The sequence below is a fragment of the Takifugu flavidus genome, chromosome 5 (assembly GCF_003711565.1).
Source record: "Takifugu flavidus isolate HTHZ2018 chromosome 5, ASM371156v2, whole genome shotgun sequence".
Lineage (NCBI taxonomy): Eukaryota > Metazoa > Chordata > Actinopteri > Tetraodontiformes > Tetraodontidae > Takifugu > Takifugu flavidus.
In genome coordinates this window covers 17,083,385-17,100,976 of record NC_079524.1, presented here as the reverse complement: position 1 = coordinate 17,100,976, position 17,592 = coordinate 17,083,385, and the positions used below count along the sequence as shown (strand labels likewise).

The 17,592-nt window shown below is 44.2% G+C and overlaps 1 protein-coding gene, 1 long non-coding RNA gene and 1 pseudogene across 2 annotated transcripts in view; 2 read left to right on the top strand and 1 right to left on the bottom strand.

Annotated features, from left to right (window-relative positions):
- LOC130525977 (uncharacterized) overlaps positions 1-17,592 on the top strand; it is a 242,442-nt gene that overhangs the window by 172,977 nt on the left and 51,873 nt on the right. The window contains 5 exon segments of the mRNA XM_057033300.1: positions 1,008-1,175; positions 1,779-1,880; positions 2,790-2,893; positions 3,445-3,651; positions 3,654-5,271. Coding sequence (XP_056889280.1) covers positions 1,008-1,175; positions 1,779-1,880; positions 2,790-2,893; positions 3,445-3,651; positions 3,654-5,271 — 2,199 coding nt within the window.
- LOC130525981 (uncharacterized) lies at positions 10,953-13,408 on the top strand. Its single transcript, XR_008950627.1, has 2 exons — positions 10,953-11,018; positions 11,206-13,408. It is a non-coding gene; the product is annotated as an uncharacterized LOC130525981 (long non-coding RNA).
- On the bottom strand, positions 17,071-17,179 carry LOC130526613 (5S ribosomal RNA; annotated as a pseudogene).

Here is a 17,592-nt window from a genome sequence, read left to right as displayed (position 1 = left end):
TTGAAGCAGTCCAGAAAACGAAAGGAAACCTAAACCCATGGTGTTTTCATATTTTTGGTCCTGTACATGTGGTCAGATCAGATTAGTCTGAGCAGAATTGGGTGTTTTTTGCCCTTTGCTGTGTGTCATCTATTCTATTCAGCATGTTGGGTTGCTTGACTTCTGTTGGGTCGTGGCAACTTGATGCATCACTTCTGAGATATTGACACACCTTTTTCCTGAGGCTGGCTCCAATGCTGCCAACACACCTGGCCATGGATATGGTGGGACTTCTGTGATGAGTGGGGTCAGAGGTGGTGGACAAGCTCTGCTCCAAAACAAGCTTGCTAGATATGTTTGGGATCTCCTCCGCCACAACCACCAGCTGCAACTAGTAGCTGTGCACGCCATGCAGAGTTTTGACCTCTAGGTCAGGCTACAGATGTTTTTTCCAGCACCATCATGTGTTGGTGAGAAACATGATGCACCTGATCAAAAAAGCTGCTTGTAATCTGACAGACGAGCCATGATGAGATGTCAAGGTGCGTTGTTGAAAATGAAGATCCTCTTCTTGGAATCCTGTCTGAGATGACAGAAGATGATGCTGCATTTGACCGACTTTGATGATGTGATGACGTATTTCTGTTTAGTTTTGAATGCATTCTCATCTTATTTGTTGAATTTAATGTTGAGAACTGACATCTTGAAAGAATTTAGGTTTTCTTGTAAACCATAACCAGATAAAAAATGATTTAATTTGTATTTGTGTGTGTCCGTCTAATGCCACCGCACCTTTTGAAACACCCAGGAGAAACATTTTTTCCACAACTATTTTATATTTAACATGGTGTAAACTTTTAAGATGTCCCAAAACTTTTTTCCAATATATATGTGGCCTGTATGATGTACAGGGTGACATCATATTATAGATTTTGGTGTGAATGAGCCGACAATACGTCATTGGACAGACCTCTGCTTGTCTTCATACTGAGAATCATGTTCTTTAATCTTCTTTTCTGTGTCAGCAGACTGTTCCTGCTTAACCATTTAGACTCACATTTAAAAATGAGCGAATGTGTGATGGAAGAGGAAGAGAGAGCAGAGTCCGTAGTGCCCAGCTGTGTGTCCATGAAGAGCGACTGGTCCAAAGACCCCCCTATAAACTTTGGTATTGGACCTCAAGGCTCACCTTTAAAGTAAGGTTTTCTGAACCACATAACTCTGCCTTAGAACATTTCACAACCATACAAAACATCATTTTGTAGGTATTAGCCTCCACTATCGTGAAAAATGAAATTCATCAGCTCTTTAAAATGAAACGGTGCACAGTCCTTTCACCATGTTGGCCTGTGGAAAACCAGTGTTGTCGGCCCGATGGACCAGCGTCCCCGTCGTTGCCGGACCACCGTTGGCCACCAGTTGGGTTTTGGGATCAAAGTGGGGGCGTTTCCTGTATTCGGTTCTCCTCACGGATCCATGACTACAACATGTTGCTGCAAGTGCAGAGACGTTTGCTCTGGAAAGAACTTTAGAGCACATTCAGTGCTGCAGGATGAGGGGCTGGAAAAGGTGCCAGTTCTTTTCTCACTGCAGGGAACAGTTAAAAAAAGCAGCTTAAACTCTGAAAACATGAAAATTATACAGAGACATCATTGAATTATTGATTCAGTTGTTATCCAGAATGGATTAGAAATGTTCCTGTTTGATAAAAATGCAGTGAATTGGGATTATTTAACTACAACCTCTACAGATTATTTACCTTCATCACAGTCTCATCACTATTTCTGATGTTTCCTCAGGATGGACGAGGACAGAGCAGAGTCCACAGTGCCCAGCTGGGTGTCCCTGAAGAGTGACCGGTCCAAACATAAAATAATAGACTTCAGAAGTTCAGACAAAATGTAAGAAAACTAAAGCGTGATGATGTGTTTGTGTGGCACCCTTTAAACTTCGGTATTGGACCTCAAGGCTCACCTTTAAAGTAAGGTTTTCTGAACCACATAACTCTGCCTTAGAACATTTCACAACCATACAAAACATCATTTTGTAGGTATTAGCCTCTACTATCGTGAAAAATGAAATTAATGAAATGGTGCACCAACATGTCAGGCGTTCGCTCCCATTAACTCCCATGTTAATTTTAGTGTGGTAAATCTTTTAAAACTGAAAATTGCTTGTGTTTTTAACTGGTCATTTCTCCTACATGGGTTAACATCATCCCACAAAAATTCCTGGGCATATATTTTAAAGTTTCCCAACAATATCCACCATTGCAGAGTGCTCCAGCTCTCCATTTAGATACGGATGGGTAAGACATGGCAGGTCTGTGCAGCTTGTTCTGCCACACTGTTCCACCACATGTCATGAAAATTCATTAAAAATTTTTTTTAAGGCTCCTGGTTCTAATAAACCCATAGACAACAATATCAGTCATTTCTAAATGGTTGAAATAAGCTTTTGAATACGCGTGACCTCTGTGCTATTTAATGATCAGTTTCAGAGACCAGACGACTGTATTTGGAGCATAAATGGAGAACTTTTGTTCTATTCTATGAGTTTATATTCCTGATTGGGCACTTTTATTTTTAACATAAATTCACAATGAGGAAAAGCCACTAAACACTTAGATCAAATACACTTTTCTCCAACTAAACGAGCTTGTTAGAACGTAAATAACTTTATATATTTTGCTCAGTGTTCATTCAATCTTCAGCTGTCAGAGCAAACTGAAAGTAGAAGTGAACGCAGCCGTTCTTAGGCGTTGCTAACGCCCAGTAGACATGTATAACCACTATTCCCATTTTTGACAGGTATCAGAAACGGTCTGCTTCCATTGGAGATTCCTCCTGTCCCAAGGGTGAAAAGAAACGGAGAACTGAACTGCAGACCGCCGACCTGAACAACAGCGTCTCACGTAAGCTCGTACATTTGTATTTATAAGATACTTTTGGGTCGGAATAAAGGAACAACTTGTGTATTTACAATGTACAAGAAAAGATCCAGAGAGCTCTTGTTTGGTTCCACTGGAACCCCTGGACCCTCTTAAGACCTTCCTAAATGCTTAGACAGTATTTAGCAACATTTAGTCATTTAGTTCTGGAAAGTGTTAAAGAGCTGAAGGCAGGTGACCTTTACAGGACAATGGGTCTGCTGAGTATGATGTGTTTGGAGAAGGTTTGATGTGTTTTTCTAAATATCATCCAGCTTTTACCAGCTGTTTAGTCCAAGCAAACTCTTGGAAGACATGGAAATGGTTGTTATAGACTAAATTACATTGAAACCCAATGAAATAAAAGAATAGGTGTACATAAGAAGACATAACATTTCAAACTGACAGTAAGATGGGTCATTACCCGACTGTTGCTTCTATCATTCAAACATGACAGAATATTTTCCAGTTGAGGACATCTGTGTTACTGCTGTAGATGACAATTGTAAAAGGATTTAAAAGATTGTTTGTTTTAGAGGGTGGTGAACTGCAGGAGGTGATAGAAGGTCATAAGATGAGTCTGAAGAGAAGATGTGAACATGTGACTGAAGGAACTCATGAAGCAGGAAGTGGAACCCTGCTGAACAAGATCTACACTGAGCTCTACATCACTGAGGGACAAAGTGAGGAGGTGGACACACAACATGAGGTGAGACAGCTTGAGAGAACCTCCAGAAGAACATCCAGGACACTCCAATCAAGTGCCAGGACATCTTCAAAGTCTTATCTGAGCAACAGAGACACATCAGAGTGGTTCTGACCAACGGTGTCGCCGGCGTTGGAAAAACCTTCTCAGTGCAGAAGTTCAGTCTGGACTGGGCAGAAGGTTTGGAGAACCAAGACATCAGTCTGGTGCTTCCGCTCTCATGGAGGGAGCTGAACTTGATCAGAGATGAGCAGCACAGTCTTCTCTCACTGCTTCATGTTTTCCATCCAACATTACAGAAGATCAGAGCAGAAGATCTGACTGTCTGGAAACTTCTGTTCATCTTTGATGGCCTGGATGAAAGCAGATTTTCACTGCATTTCAACAAGCATCAGGTCATCTCTGATGTCACACAAGTATCGTCCGTTGACGTGCTCCTGGTGAACCTCATCCAGGGGAACCTGCTTCCCTCAGCTCTCATCTGGATCACCTCCAGACCTGCAGCAGCCCATCAGATTCCTCCCTCGTGTGTTGACAGGATCACAGAAGTACGAGGCTTCACTGACTCCCAGAAGGAGGAGTACTTCAGGAGGAGGTTCAGTGATGAAGATCTGTCCAAGAGAATCATCTCACACATCAAGGCCTCCAGGAGCCTCCACATCATGTGTCTGATCCCAGTTTTCTGCTGGATCACTGCTATAGTTCTGGAGGACATGGTGACCAGAGACCAGAGAGGAGAGCTGCCCCAAACCCTGACTGACCTCTACTCACACTTCCTGAGGGTTCAGATAAAGAGGAAGAAGCAGAAGTATGGAGGAAAGCAGAGACCAGAGGAACTGACTAAGGCTGATAAAGAACTCCTTCTGAAGTTGGGTCGGCTGGCGTTTGAACATCTGGAGAAAGGAAACATCATGTTCTACTCAGAAGACCTGAAGCGATGTGGACTGGACGTCTCTGAGGTGTCGGTGTACTCAGGAGTTTGTACAGAGATCTTCAAGAGAGAGAGTGTGATCTTCCAGAAATCAGTCTACTGCTTTGTTCATCTGAGCATTCAGGAGTTTCTGGCTGCCGTCTACATGTTCCACCGTTACACCAGGAAAGACACAGTTGTTATAAATAAGTTCCTAAAATATTCTAAACCAAACCGCTTTTCCAGGATTACATGGTTGTTCACAAATAACGATCCAGTCACATCTCTTGATGACTTCCTCAGGAGAGCACTAATGAAATCTCTCAAAAGTGAAAATGGCCACCTGGACTTGTTTGTTCGCTTCCTTCATGGTCTCTCTCTGGAGTCCAATCAGAGGATCTTGGGTGGACTGTTGGATCAGAGGAACAGCCACCCAAAAACCATCCAGAAGGTCCTCAACAACCTGAAGGAGGAGAACAGTGATAAAATCTCCCCAGACAGAAGCATCAACATCTTCCACTGTCTGATGGAGATGAAGGATCAGTCAGTCCATCAGGAGATCCAAGAGTTCCTGAAGTCAGGGAAGAAATCAGAGAGGAGACTGTCAGAGATCCACTGTTCAGCTCTGGCCTACCTGCTGCAGATGTCAGAGGAGGTTCTGGATGAGCTGGACCTGCAGCAGTACAACACCTCAGTGGAGGGACGACGTCGCCTGATTCCAGCTGTGAGGAACTGCAGGAAGGCCGAGTAAGTAAAGATTTCTGGGGCCGGACATCGGCGTTTAAATCAAGCGAGTGGATCATGTCAGGTAGCAATACCCCCTCCAGTGGTCATTCCTTCAATTCTTTATCTCCATTGCAGCGTCCATAAATTTAAAAAACAACAATTCTTCCAGAAATGTTCAACACTGGCTGGATATAAGTTCAAAGGTCAATCCAGACAAACCAACATAAGGCAGGAATAATAGGAGCCACAAGTTAACTGACTATCATGAAATTACTGTCATGTCATTAAATCACTTTTGTTTGTTTGTATACATCGTATTCAAACAACAGAAAAACACATTTTAACTAATGACTCGTGACTATTTTGCTTCATTTGTTCAACGTAAAAACAGCCGGCCTCGTTGGTTTAAATGGGTGTTTTAGGTCTTTGTGGCGGTTCCGTTTGGAGCCTTTATGTGACCCACAAAGTTGTTTGAGCCTTTCCACACCCGTTAGGTGGCAACTTCATCACTAGCAACAAAAGGTGCAGTGAAAATGATTTGAAGGGAAACAGGCAGATAGAACAGAAGCTGAGGGCAATCGATGCAACCAGAGACTCTGATGTCATCGATCGGATCGCTGAATTAAGACTTGACGCACCATCGTACAAATTGGATGAAATGCAAAATATCCAAAGAGCCGATAGACAGATAAAAAGATGCACGTTTCTTTAAACCATTTGCTATAATCATTTTAAATATTGAGTAATTATGAGCTGTTCTAAAATAAGACAAATGTTGAGAATAATTCAGTTGCATTTCAGATCTGATGGTCGTTCAAACTGTTGCTCTACGGTGTTGAATTTAGCTTTTCCAGGAAATGAGCTACATTTGTGTTGAGGTAGATTCTCAGATAAGTTGATGAGAAATCCCAAAGTTTGACTCACTATTTTTGTTTCATACACAACAGACTGTCTGCTAGTTTTCTTCCAACGAGTTATTGGGAAGTTGTGGCCTCAGCAATGACGTCAAACCCTTCTCATCTACGGGAGCTGAGCTTAAGCAGGAACCAAAGCCTGACAGATGCCGACGTACATTTACAGTCTTCTGCAATGATGCATCCAAACTGCAGACTGGAGACGCTCAGGTCAGGAGGCCTCTGTTGCTCTTTCCTAAATTTCTTTACATTTTCTGCTTTTCTCTTCATTTTCATATTTAGAAATGTGTTTTTATTTGCCCCATTTATTCCTTTTCCAGGCTGTGGTGCTGCAATTTATCAGAGATCAGCTGTATCTCTCTGGCCTTGGCGCTGAGGTCCAATCCCTCCCATCTGAGAGAACTGGACCTGGGTCGGAACCAGCTGCAGGATTCAGGAGTGAAGCTGCTCTGTGGTTTTCTCCAGGATCCTCTCTGTAAGCTGGAGATGCTCAGGTCAGCTTTCTTTTATCTTCGACATAACAACTAAACAATGAAAGGCTTCAAGATAAACTCCATTGACTTTTGGAGAAGAGAAGTGTAGTATGAATATAAATGAGCCATTGAAAGTCAATTTTATAGATACTTTTTAACTATGTTGTTGCTGTAATATCCCAGTTTATCAGTGGGGGCCAGAGCTCTCCTGACTCCAAGGGCCCTGATTAAATAATGAAATAAAATGAAATAATGATTTTGAGCAAGTGTAATATGACTTTTCCTCCAATAAGAGATCATTTCTTGCCATGATTCCTTATCCAGACTGAGTGGCTGCAGGTTATCAGAGATCAGCTGTGACTCTCTGGCCTCGGCGCTGAGGTCCAATCCCTCCCATCTGAGGGTTCTGGACCTGGGTGGGAACCAGCTGCAGGATCCAGCAGTGAAGCTGCTCTGTGGTGTTCTCCAGGATCCTCTCTGTAAGCTGGAGATGCTCAGGTCAGTCAGAGATGATCCAGTACTTTCCCAGGTGTAACTAGCTAGACAATAAATGTTTACATGTTTGATCTTTGTTATAAACGTAGTGTTACAGTTCTCAGAAAAAAGACCACACAGGACAGATTTGCAGTATTAAACTGGTTGTGGAAATCTGTCCCATGTGAGGATGGTCATCAATGACTAGAAAGGAAGTATCAGTTGTAGATTTGTCTTGTTTTATTTTAGGCTGGCCACAAAACCGCCCAAACATTCAGACCAATCAAAAATGGTTCTTCCTGTCTTTTAAAGATCAGAAGGAAAACTATCAAACCCAAAAAGAAAGCTGCTGCAGTGTGCCATGCCCCTTCTCTACTGAGAAAAGCCATCCCAAAAAAGAGAAAAGCCCAAGTGTGAAGTGAGCGCCCTGTTAAACCTTGGTACCGAAAGCCTGCAGTCATTCTCATCTTAGGTGGCTTCGTTCCAGCCAGAAGCCCAAACCTGCCTCCCTCTTAAAGGGGCAGCAGGTCAGTCCAACCACAGAAACCTTCATGAAGATCTGAAGCTTTCAGCATCCACAATTGTTGCACCTCACTTCCATTGGAGTCCAAATCAGAAGTCAACAAGTTGATTCTGCACCGATTCTACACAATGCAACCATTTTAAAAAGGTTTCCATCCATAGGTTTTCACACATTTTTAGATAAATCTGTTTGTTCATCGCCTCCTTCTGTTGTAATGGTCATTAAAGAAAATGACCTTATTGGAGTTTTTCTCCTCACAAATATGACTTTCTATGAACGATGCAATAAATGCAGCTTGCAATCTAAGACAATATGGAAGTATGTGAATATAATAGTAGTGGAAGTAGCTCATGAAATAATACATTTGCTCTTCTCATCGAATCTCTCTATATTAAAGAAAAACCTGCTCTTAGTCAACAACATCTAAGACATCAACCAAAAATCCTAATTTTCTATAATCTAATATAAAACAGTAGAGAAGACTCTTTCTGCAGAGACACTGGTGGCAGGAATGCAGAAGTATCACCTGCTCAACTTGGAAGGTGGAGCAGAAACCACCAGCTGAGAAGGTCCTCAGCGAGAGGAAGTGGTGGAGAACCATGAAACTTGCTAAGCTCCACCTCAGCTCCAGAGACGGGCTGAGCTGTAGCTGTGGCACCAGGTATCGCCCAGAAGAGCCTCCAACAAACAAGCTCTTCTCTTGGGAGGAGAGGGCTTTGAATCTCAGCTCAGTGTGCTTGTCTCTAGTAGGTGGCAGCTGCACCTTTTCCTGAGGTCCTTGTTGATGCCCTGAGGGGAATTGATGCTCCTGCAATGTTTTCTGGCAGCACTGAGCTTGCAGTGGGGCAATCAAACACACTGTGGGGGGGCTCTCTTTCCTTCTCTCATCTGGAGAACAAGTGACACCAGCTGCCAATCATTGTTGGAGAAATGTGCAGTCAGGGGAACTCTGCGTCCAGACTATAGCCACCCTTCCAGCATCCAGCAGTGTCTAAAACCTTTGATTTGGTTTCACCAGAGAGTGTAGGGATTGCAGGGTCGCTGCAGCATCGCCCACAAGCTATCAGGAGTGTGTCGCTTTGTCCCAACTCCTGACAAGAGTTGAGTGCTATTGAGAAATGTGGTCTCACAAACCTGGAAAGTATTTTGACCCACACACACTTTACATACGGTGTAGATCTTGTCCAACCGCCCTGAAAGAACCCAAAATAGGAACATACGGCAGATAAGCCGGTGCAGGACCAGAGGTTTGTTGCTTGTAAGCTGTGTTTTGCTCTGGTACATGTTGATTTTTATTTGTCTTCTCTCAAAATAATTGTTATTTTAGACTAAGTGACTGCAGTTTATCAGAGACCAGCTGTGATTCTGTGGCCTCAGCTCTGAAGTCCAACCTCTCCCATCTGAGGGTTCTGTACCTGAGCTTCAACACGTTGAAGGATTCAGGAGTGAAGCGGCTCTGTTCTGGACTGGAGAGCCCAAACTGTAAACTGGAGAGGCTCAGGTCAGTCTTCATTTTTCTACCTATATACCAGCTGCTAAGATGGTGAAGTGAGGCTGTTCTCAACACTGCTGTGATGCACCACATTAAAAAATTCCTTGTAATATCGTGAATTCAGGTCTGACCCAACTAAGAACTAACGTAGGTTTAGTACTGACGCAGATAACATGCAGACCTGCACCGTATAACCTCATCCTGCATTTTTCAGATTGATTGACTGCAGCTTATCAGAGGTCAGCTGTGACTCTCTGGCCTCGGCGCTGAGGTCCAATCCCTCCCATCTCAGAGAACTGGACCTGGGTTGGAACCTGCTGCTGGATTCAGGAGTGAAGCTGCTCTGTGGTTTTCTCCAGGATCCAAACTGTCGACTGGAAACTCTGAGGTAAACACCATTCTCAAAAATGTCCATTATTCCATCCGAGGGTCCTCACACTTTCTGAGTGTGTGTGTTGTGCCCAGTTCCTTCAGGAGGGAGGGCCACACGGGGACCACTTATTCATGATAAATTGATTTAAGGACAATGAAAAAGCCGACAGATGGTAACCAAAATTAGACAAAACTAGGTGAGGGTGCCTGGTAGACACCAGCCAACGAGGAGGGAGATGGTGAGGGAGACAGGAAGTCATCTAAGACAGGTTGTGCCTTTAAAGATGAGCCACAGGTGAGATGGATCTCCATGATGAGATGGGAGGGAAAGAGGTGGGAGAACCTGGGAAGAGTGAGGGCCAGAACAATATATATTCTCCTTTGGAACAGTGCAAACCTGAGAGGTTGGAATTGTGGTAATTACATATTACTATCATTTTTTAACCTGTAACTAAATTAAATATTTACAGATCATGCCTTTGATTAACCTTTCAGATTAATACTGGTTTCACTTATAACCTTATAAAAGTTTCCCTTCTTTATTTAGATTAAGGGAATGCAGTTTATCAGAGATCAGCTGTGGCTCTCTGGCCTCGGCGCTGAGGTCCAATCCCTCCCATCTCAGAAAACTGGACCTGATCAGAACCAGCTGAAGGATTCAGGAGTGAAGCTGCTGTCTGATCTCGTAGAGAATCCACACTATGGGCTGGAGACATTGAGTCAGTAGCTGGTAGAAGCCAGTCAACTCCCGCTCATCTGCTGCATCACTCACTGACCACTGGTGAAGAGCATCTGTGGAAACATCTGCCGTCTACTCCCTCCATAGATGAAAAATTCAGTTTTTAAAAAGCGCTGGTGGACTTTCAGGAGATCAGTCGATGGTCGACAAAGCAGAAGCAGCTTCGCCTTGAAGTTAAATTAGTTCCTGGTATCACACAATGCATCTTTATAAAGTTCTAAATGGCTCCTCGGCCACTCTTAGAAGCATGAAAACATTCTCTTAATTGTCTCTTCAAATGTCTGTATTATACGTTACTATTTTACATCATGCCTTCAGAATCTTTAGGGTTTAGTATTTACTGTCTCTGTGACATGGAGCATTGGAATATTTCAGCTGCAGCCAGCAAAAACCCATCAGAATGACGGCTATCGGTGGGAACCGCAGGTCATTTGACTTTAGTCAGTCTGTTCAATGTTATAGGATTTATTGCAATCTAATATAAACTATGAATAAATGTGGGAAATAGGAAATAAAAAGAAGCAAAATGACCAAATAAGATTCCCATGAATACTGTAAATTTAAAGATGTCAAGAATGGAATATCAGCTTAAATGGAATCAAACATAAAGTGAAAAGGCCTCCTTTAAGTTTACTGCAAAAATAAACACTAAATCAAGAGCGACACGCGCCAAAAACGTCTCATTCTCTCTTCTGTCTCCACTCATTCTTTTATATTCTCTTAAGATAATGGGGACGGGGTCGTGTGATAACAAAACAACCTAATTGGGGACTATATTTTTGTTGCAAGAACTTTGGCTCTTCAGAAGTTTCTATGTTGGCTTCCACAGATTGTGCATCCACTAGAAACTCAGTGTTTTTGAGGAACTACCAGGAGTGGCTGGAGTGGAGGCCAATGACGCTATAGCTACATATAGCTACATATAGATCACCGTTATCCTCAACCCAGAAGACCACCAGTTGGCGCAGCAATACTAAAGATAGGAGGTTGTTGTTGCGCAGACGCGGAGTGATATCACGCACAAACGTGCCCTATGTTCTATATACCGTATGTTCGCGACCAAAGGGCGCACCGTATTAAAAGGTGCAGCCTCAGTTACGGGTGCTGTTTCTGTATTTAACACATACATCAGGCGCTCCGGATTATAGGGGCGGGCATGGTAAAACATACCGCTACGATAGCTTCAAACATGCATGCTAGCGCGTATTTAGCAATGTATGTAGCAGTTTTGTGAAAGCCGGCAAGTCAAAAAGCATTTACAGATTTTGTCTGTGTAGATTCTCAATCATCCAGGCCATAATTATCCAGGGTAGTTTTCTGTGTCAACTGGACGGTTTTTTACTCTCTTTTGAAGACGTTTCACCTTCTGTCCAGAAGGCTTCTTCAGTTCTGAAGGCCACCGCAGTATCAGGGGCCCCGTCCAGGTTGGAGAAGATTTAAGACTTAAGTGCGCCATGTGTTGGTGAAATTACGGTACCTCCGCTAAAAGCCAATCAGATTGCGTGAATTCCCAATTATTCTGATTAGAGCAACTCTCTCCAAAGTAGAACGTTCATGAGTATGACATTTAAAATGACAATATTTACTTAAAATTGCAGCACAGACCAGTTCTTTGCTCCGACTGGGCCGTTAGTACTGACGGCACAACTGTCCAGTCAGCTGTTGAGTGTCGGGTACTGAATTCACTCTTGACCAGGTAGGACATAATAAACACAGTGACGTGGGGAGGGGGGGCAGGTGAGGCAGTGCCTCATCTGACCAAAAAAGAAATTGTACAGAAATAAAGATTAATATTTTCCACTGATGTGTGTTAAAATGCATTTGGAGTCTGACTACACATTTCTACCATTTTATTAAGTAAAACATGTTTTCCCGATCAAATCCAGGGCAGAAACCCCGGGTAAGGCAGGGGCGAATTGTGCCTCACGTCTGACTGCACGATCCAATACAAACTGGGTTGCATGACGTGTGCCATATTGCTAATATGAACTTTACAGAAATAGTTATACACCATGACTTTCTGCAGTCTGTCATGTCTGTTGGGGTCCAGGGTGGTGTCTGTTTTTTCCTCCAGGGGGCGTAGGGGAGCTTCATTGCCTACAGCTGGCACTGTAGGCAGGTGCACCTGTGGGCGATTGCCACCTGGCTGCCTACTTAAGGAGGGAGCGCCTGCCCATCGGGGCTGGAGTGTTTTCTTATCTCTGTTGCTGTCCTGTTTTTTTTCCCGGCACGCTCGCGGACTCCATGCAGTTCTGCTGCACCGGTGAGCGTGCTGCGCCCGGTTCCTGGGTTCTCTACAGTCCCGGAGGACTGCTTCTGGTTTGAGGACTCTCCGTTGGACCCCATGAAGTGCGGATCCTACTCCTGAGCTACCCGCAGTCCAGGACTGTTTGTCTTTGTGTTGCCCCCCGAAATAAAACTCATTTGGACCTTCTTACCACCGTGCTCTGGTCTGCTCTCGGGTCCTCTCTAAAATCCATATGGTAACAATGGGCCAGATTCACGAAGCGTTCTTACGAACAAACTTGTTCTTAAGTCCCACTTACGAACAGTTGACGAAGATTGTGGCATTCACCAATTTCTTCTTATCCTGGATTTATTCGTAGGTTAAGAACAAATCCTACGAACACTCAGGAGTACTCTTGCGCACATTTCAGTGCCGACATGTTGGCATGGTTGTGTTTTCTTCTCTTGTGCAGTTCAATAAAATTCAATATTACAATGATAATTCTGTCATATTTATTTATTTGTTTATTTCCTATTTTTGGTGATTTACGGAGAATTTTAAAATTACGTAAATGTGCCAATGACTTAACATTAATCAACCAAATTGGAAACCATGCCAAAACTGTCTTTTTATTTGATTTTATCTTGATTTATTTTATTAGGGGATCGAGGATATGCCCTGGCTCCCTGGTTGTTGACACCACTGACCAACCCTCAGACTCCACAGGAGTTTTATTCAATCAGATGCATGCGCGCAGTCGCTCCACCATTGAACGCACCATCGGCATGTTAAAGGGGCGCTGGATGTGTTTGGACACAGAGCCACAACCCCGTGAGGATGTGCGTCCTGACGCAATGATGGGGCCAGACTGCAGGCACGCGGTTCACGTTCGAGCGCGATTAATTGCCCGTTTGTGAATAAAATGCATTATTGTCACAATCCGAGCACAGCTTTTACACGTTTATTTTTTTTTTACATTCTTTTTTTACATTCTCGTTGATTTCTGTTGGCTATAGTCATCCGGGTTGAGGCAATTTTATCAAGCGTGTTAGCCATCCTTTCTTGATTGTTCAACACGGCGTCAGAAATCAGGCGTGGAGAGGCAAGCTTTGGGCATTTCGCTTTGGGCATTTGGCTGCTTTTTGCTCCGTCTACAGGGTCCTGCTGCAGTTCCTTTTATGGGCATTAGTGGGCGGTGACTTATGCTAATCGTATGTTAATTAGACTCACCTGGCACGCGCTTTCAACTTACGAACAGATGGCATTCATCAATCTAAGAACAAAGCTGCGAACAATTCTGGGGCTTACGAACGCGTTGATGAATCCGACGTAGGGTTTTCTTAAAAAACTTCTTAAGGACAACTTAAGAAAGAATCTAAGAAGATTCTTAAGAACATATTGGTGAATCGGGCCCAATGTCTTTTGCTGACCGCACAATAAAGTGCAGAGGAAAGTCAGGTGAGGCAGGCAGTTGTTGCCGAAATCCTCAGAAGTGTACTCAGACAGGCGCACGGCACGAACAAAGTTCACCACAAGTTGAGACCAGACTTGGAAGACTTTTCCCCTGGCCAGGGGGGAGTGGCGCTCCGATCAGACACGAACTCTGCCGCGTCGTCCCGGAGACTCTCCTCCTCCTCCCCAGCGTTGTCTCTTTTATTAAAACAGGCATGATTACACAGCAGGAGGCGTATCTTCGTTACACAGACGGCATCAGCTACATTTCTCACACAGGCAGGGGAACGTTCATGCTCGCCGAGTCACATTGCTCATGTTTTGACCATATTGGAGCGGTTCTCAGCCTACGCACAGGTAGGCAGATATCACACATTATTGTTTGGTCCTCCTTCTTACTAACACGCTCACATACACATCCGTTCCCACACTCCACTTTCCCACATTTTAATCCTTCTCGTATTACCTACGAAACTACTCTACTTTTATTAAAATAGCAATAACATAAAATGCAATTCGTGATATTTCACGACACAGTACTCTGCCTCACCTCAAGGGGGCGCACGCAGGCTGGCAGGTGCTTTCACGCTGGTGCTTTAATAGGTAAACTTTATTAAAATTTATTGAAGCACCAGAATTTGTTTGAAAAATAACAGAAATTGTTACTGTTGGTCAAAATTAAATTTGTGCTGCACACATCTCTGCACTTTAATGTGTTTACAGTATAAATGAATTTCTTTAAACACAAGATGGAGCTCTATCCATAGCTATAAAAGAAAGTTCTTTACAGGACAAATATGGTCCTGTGTATATGTTTGTGTTGGTTTGTGAGTGTAATTGAAAGAGGAATGCTGATGGGTTATGAAGCATTATCAGGAGTTGTATGCTGTTGGAAAAATGGTGAAATAAGATGCTTTTTTCAGTTCTTAAATCGTAAATCGGACTCTTGAGGAGTCAGAGCCTCGCCAGCCATGAACCTCACCACACGTCACTGGAGCAGATGATCAACTCAGCAACATGATCCGACACCAACACGATGTCTGGAGGCTTCAGGTCAAAGGGACACCAGGAGACGACTGTTGCTTCTCCACTGAAAAATGATGTTTAAAGGCTTAAAACGGCGCCATCAGACAATCACAGTCCATGAAAACTGACCTCAACCATCAAAAGGACCTGGAGAATCAGCACACAGGTCCAGCTTCAGAAGGTTTGAGGCTTTCCATCATGTCGTACAGGGAAGCCAGATCCAGATACTTGATGTTCAGTGACTTGGACACCTGAGGGAGGTCTCCAGAAGTTCTACTGAGGAATGAAAGAGTGGACGGGTCAGTTTTAGTCTCTTTATAAGCAGCTGGTTTATTGGGGAAGCTGCTGATGATAAAGGCTGATCAGTTACGTGAGCTAAAGAAGGTCTGTAACTTCAGATCACATTCAGGATTAACACTGTAAAAACATGAGAGTTTGTGGAAAAGGATCCTTTTGATGTGTTTCAATGACCAATATTGTTTGTGTATTTGGTGTCATATTTTACAAATGTTCAGTTACGTTCTGTGAACGCTGGTGCTGAAGTCATTATTTTTCTCTCAATGAAAACATTTAATGTAGAAAATACAGACAATGATGCACCTAGAGATAAAAATAATCATAAAGGAGAAAAATACCTTAGATAATAGAAAAATATATTAAAAGGATAATGATGTATATAATGAATGCTGGACTTTTACTCCTCCCTCAACGAGGAGAACTTTCCACACCTGCTCAGAAGATTCTCGTCCTCTTTGGGTCTAACTACGTATGTATGTGAATGGACATTCTCAGTGATGAAGTCCAACAGATCCAAACACAGGTGATCCCTCTGACTCCCTCTGCAGGTGGATCACTCACTTCCTGACGGATCGGAGGCAGTATGTGCGGCTGGGGAAGACTGTCTCGGACTCCGTCTCCATCAGCACTGGATCACCCCAGGGCTGTGTCCTTCCCCCCCTCCTCTTCTCCCTGTATACAAACTGCTGCACCTCAAGCCACCAGTCTGTCAAGCTGATCAAGTTTGCGGATGACACCACCCTCATCTGACACCACCAGCTGCCTACGGGAGGGAGGTGGCTCGACTGGTGTCCTGGTGCGGACACAACAACCTGCAGCGGAACGCTCAGAAGACAGTGGAGATGATTGTGGACTTCAGGAAAGTCACGGCCCCTTTGCCCCCCCTTGCCCTCATGGACTCCCCCATCACCATCGCGGACTCCTTCCGCTTCCTGGGCACCACCATCACCCGGGACCTTAAGTGGGAGCCGAACATCAGCTCCCTCATCAAGAAGGCCCAGCAAAGGATGTTCTTCCTACGGAAGCTGAGGAAGCTCAAACTGCCTCCCAGGATGTTGGCGCAGTTTTATACGGCCATCATCGAGTCCATCCTCACCCCCTCCATCCTCCCCTCCTCCATCCTCCCCTCCTCCATCCTCACCTCCTCCATCCTCCCCTCCTCCATCCTCACCTCCTCCATCCTCACCCCCTCCATCCTCACCTCTCCTCCTCACCTCCTCCATCACCGTGTGGTACGCTGGCGCCACCGTCAGGGACAGACTGAGGCTGCAGCGCATCGTGCGCGCTGCTGAGAAGGTGATCGGCTGCAGGCTTCCATCCATCCAGGACCTGTGTATCTCCAGGACCCGGAGGTGTGCAGGTCGGATCACGGCCGACCCTTCCCACCCTGGTCACGGACTGTTTTCCCCCCTCCCCTCAGGCAGGAGACTACGGTCCATTCGGACCAAAACCTCCCGCTACACAAACAGCTTCTTCCCCTCTGCCATCAGGCTGCTGAACACCAAGTGACTCATCACTTAAGCACCATGTACAGCAGCCAGTCGGACTCACGAACATCACATTACTCCTGCATGGACCTGCACTATTTCTTACTATTTTTATATATACTGTATATATGTCTTATTTTATTTATCTTATTCTAATGTTGTCTTTTTTATGTTGAATGTCGCAGCGTCACAAAATTGTGACGAAATTGTCAGAATCAGAATCAGAATCAGGTTTATGTGTATTACATGAAAAATGGCATAAACCTGATTCTGATTCTGACATCTGGCTGGATAATTATCAGGAACACCAGCGGCCTCTTCTGGCCTTGTGGAGGAGTGCAAAAAGCTTACAGCACTTGGTATTCCCAGGCGGTTTCCCATCCAAGTACTAACCAGGCCCGATCCTGCTTAGCTTCCGAGATCGGGCGTTCTCAGGGTGGTATGGCCGTAAACGAGAGCAGGTGCAAGAAAACGGCCTTTTAAAGTTAATACACACAAACTTTTTTTTTTTTAAACACTAATCCTGGTGGCGTTTGTCCATTTCGCTTTGTCACAGTCCAAACGTCACTGTTGGAGCAGCCTCCAATCCATTCCCCCCAAAAAGAAAAGGCTATATAGCCTATGAGCGTCATATCATCAAATCTGCCTAGAACGGCTCTTGGATGAGAGGTGAAACGTCTTCAAAAAAATCAAACAAGATTCAACTCCGATAAAAGAAATCAAGTTAAAAGCAATGTGCCATGGCCAGGGATCGATCCCGCGCCGGTGCGGGCCAGTCGAGAATCGCTGTAACAGACAACCTGATTGAAACCTCCTGAAGACCCCAGAGGGAGAGTTCGAATCCCGCTTTGGGCATTATCAAACGG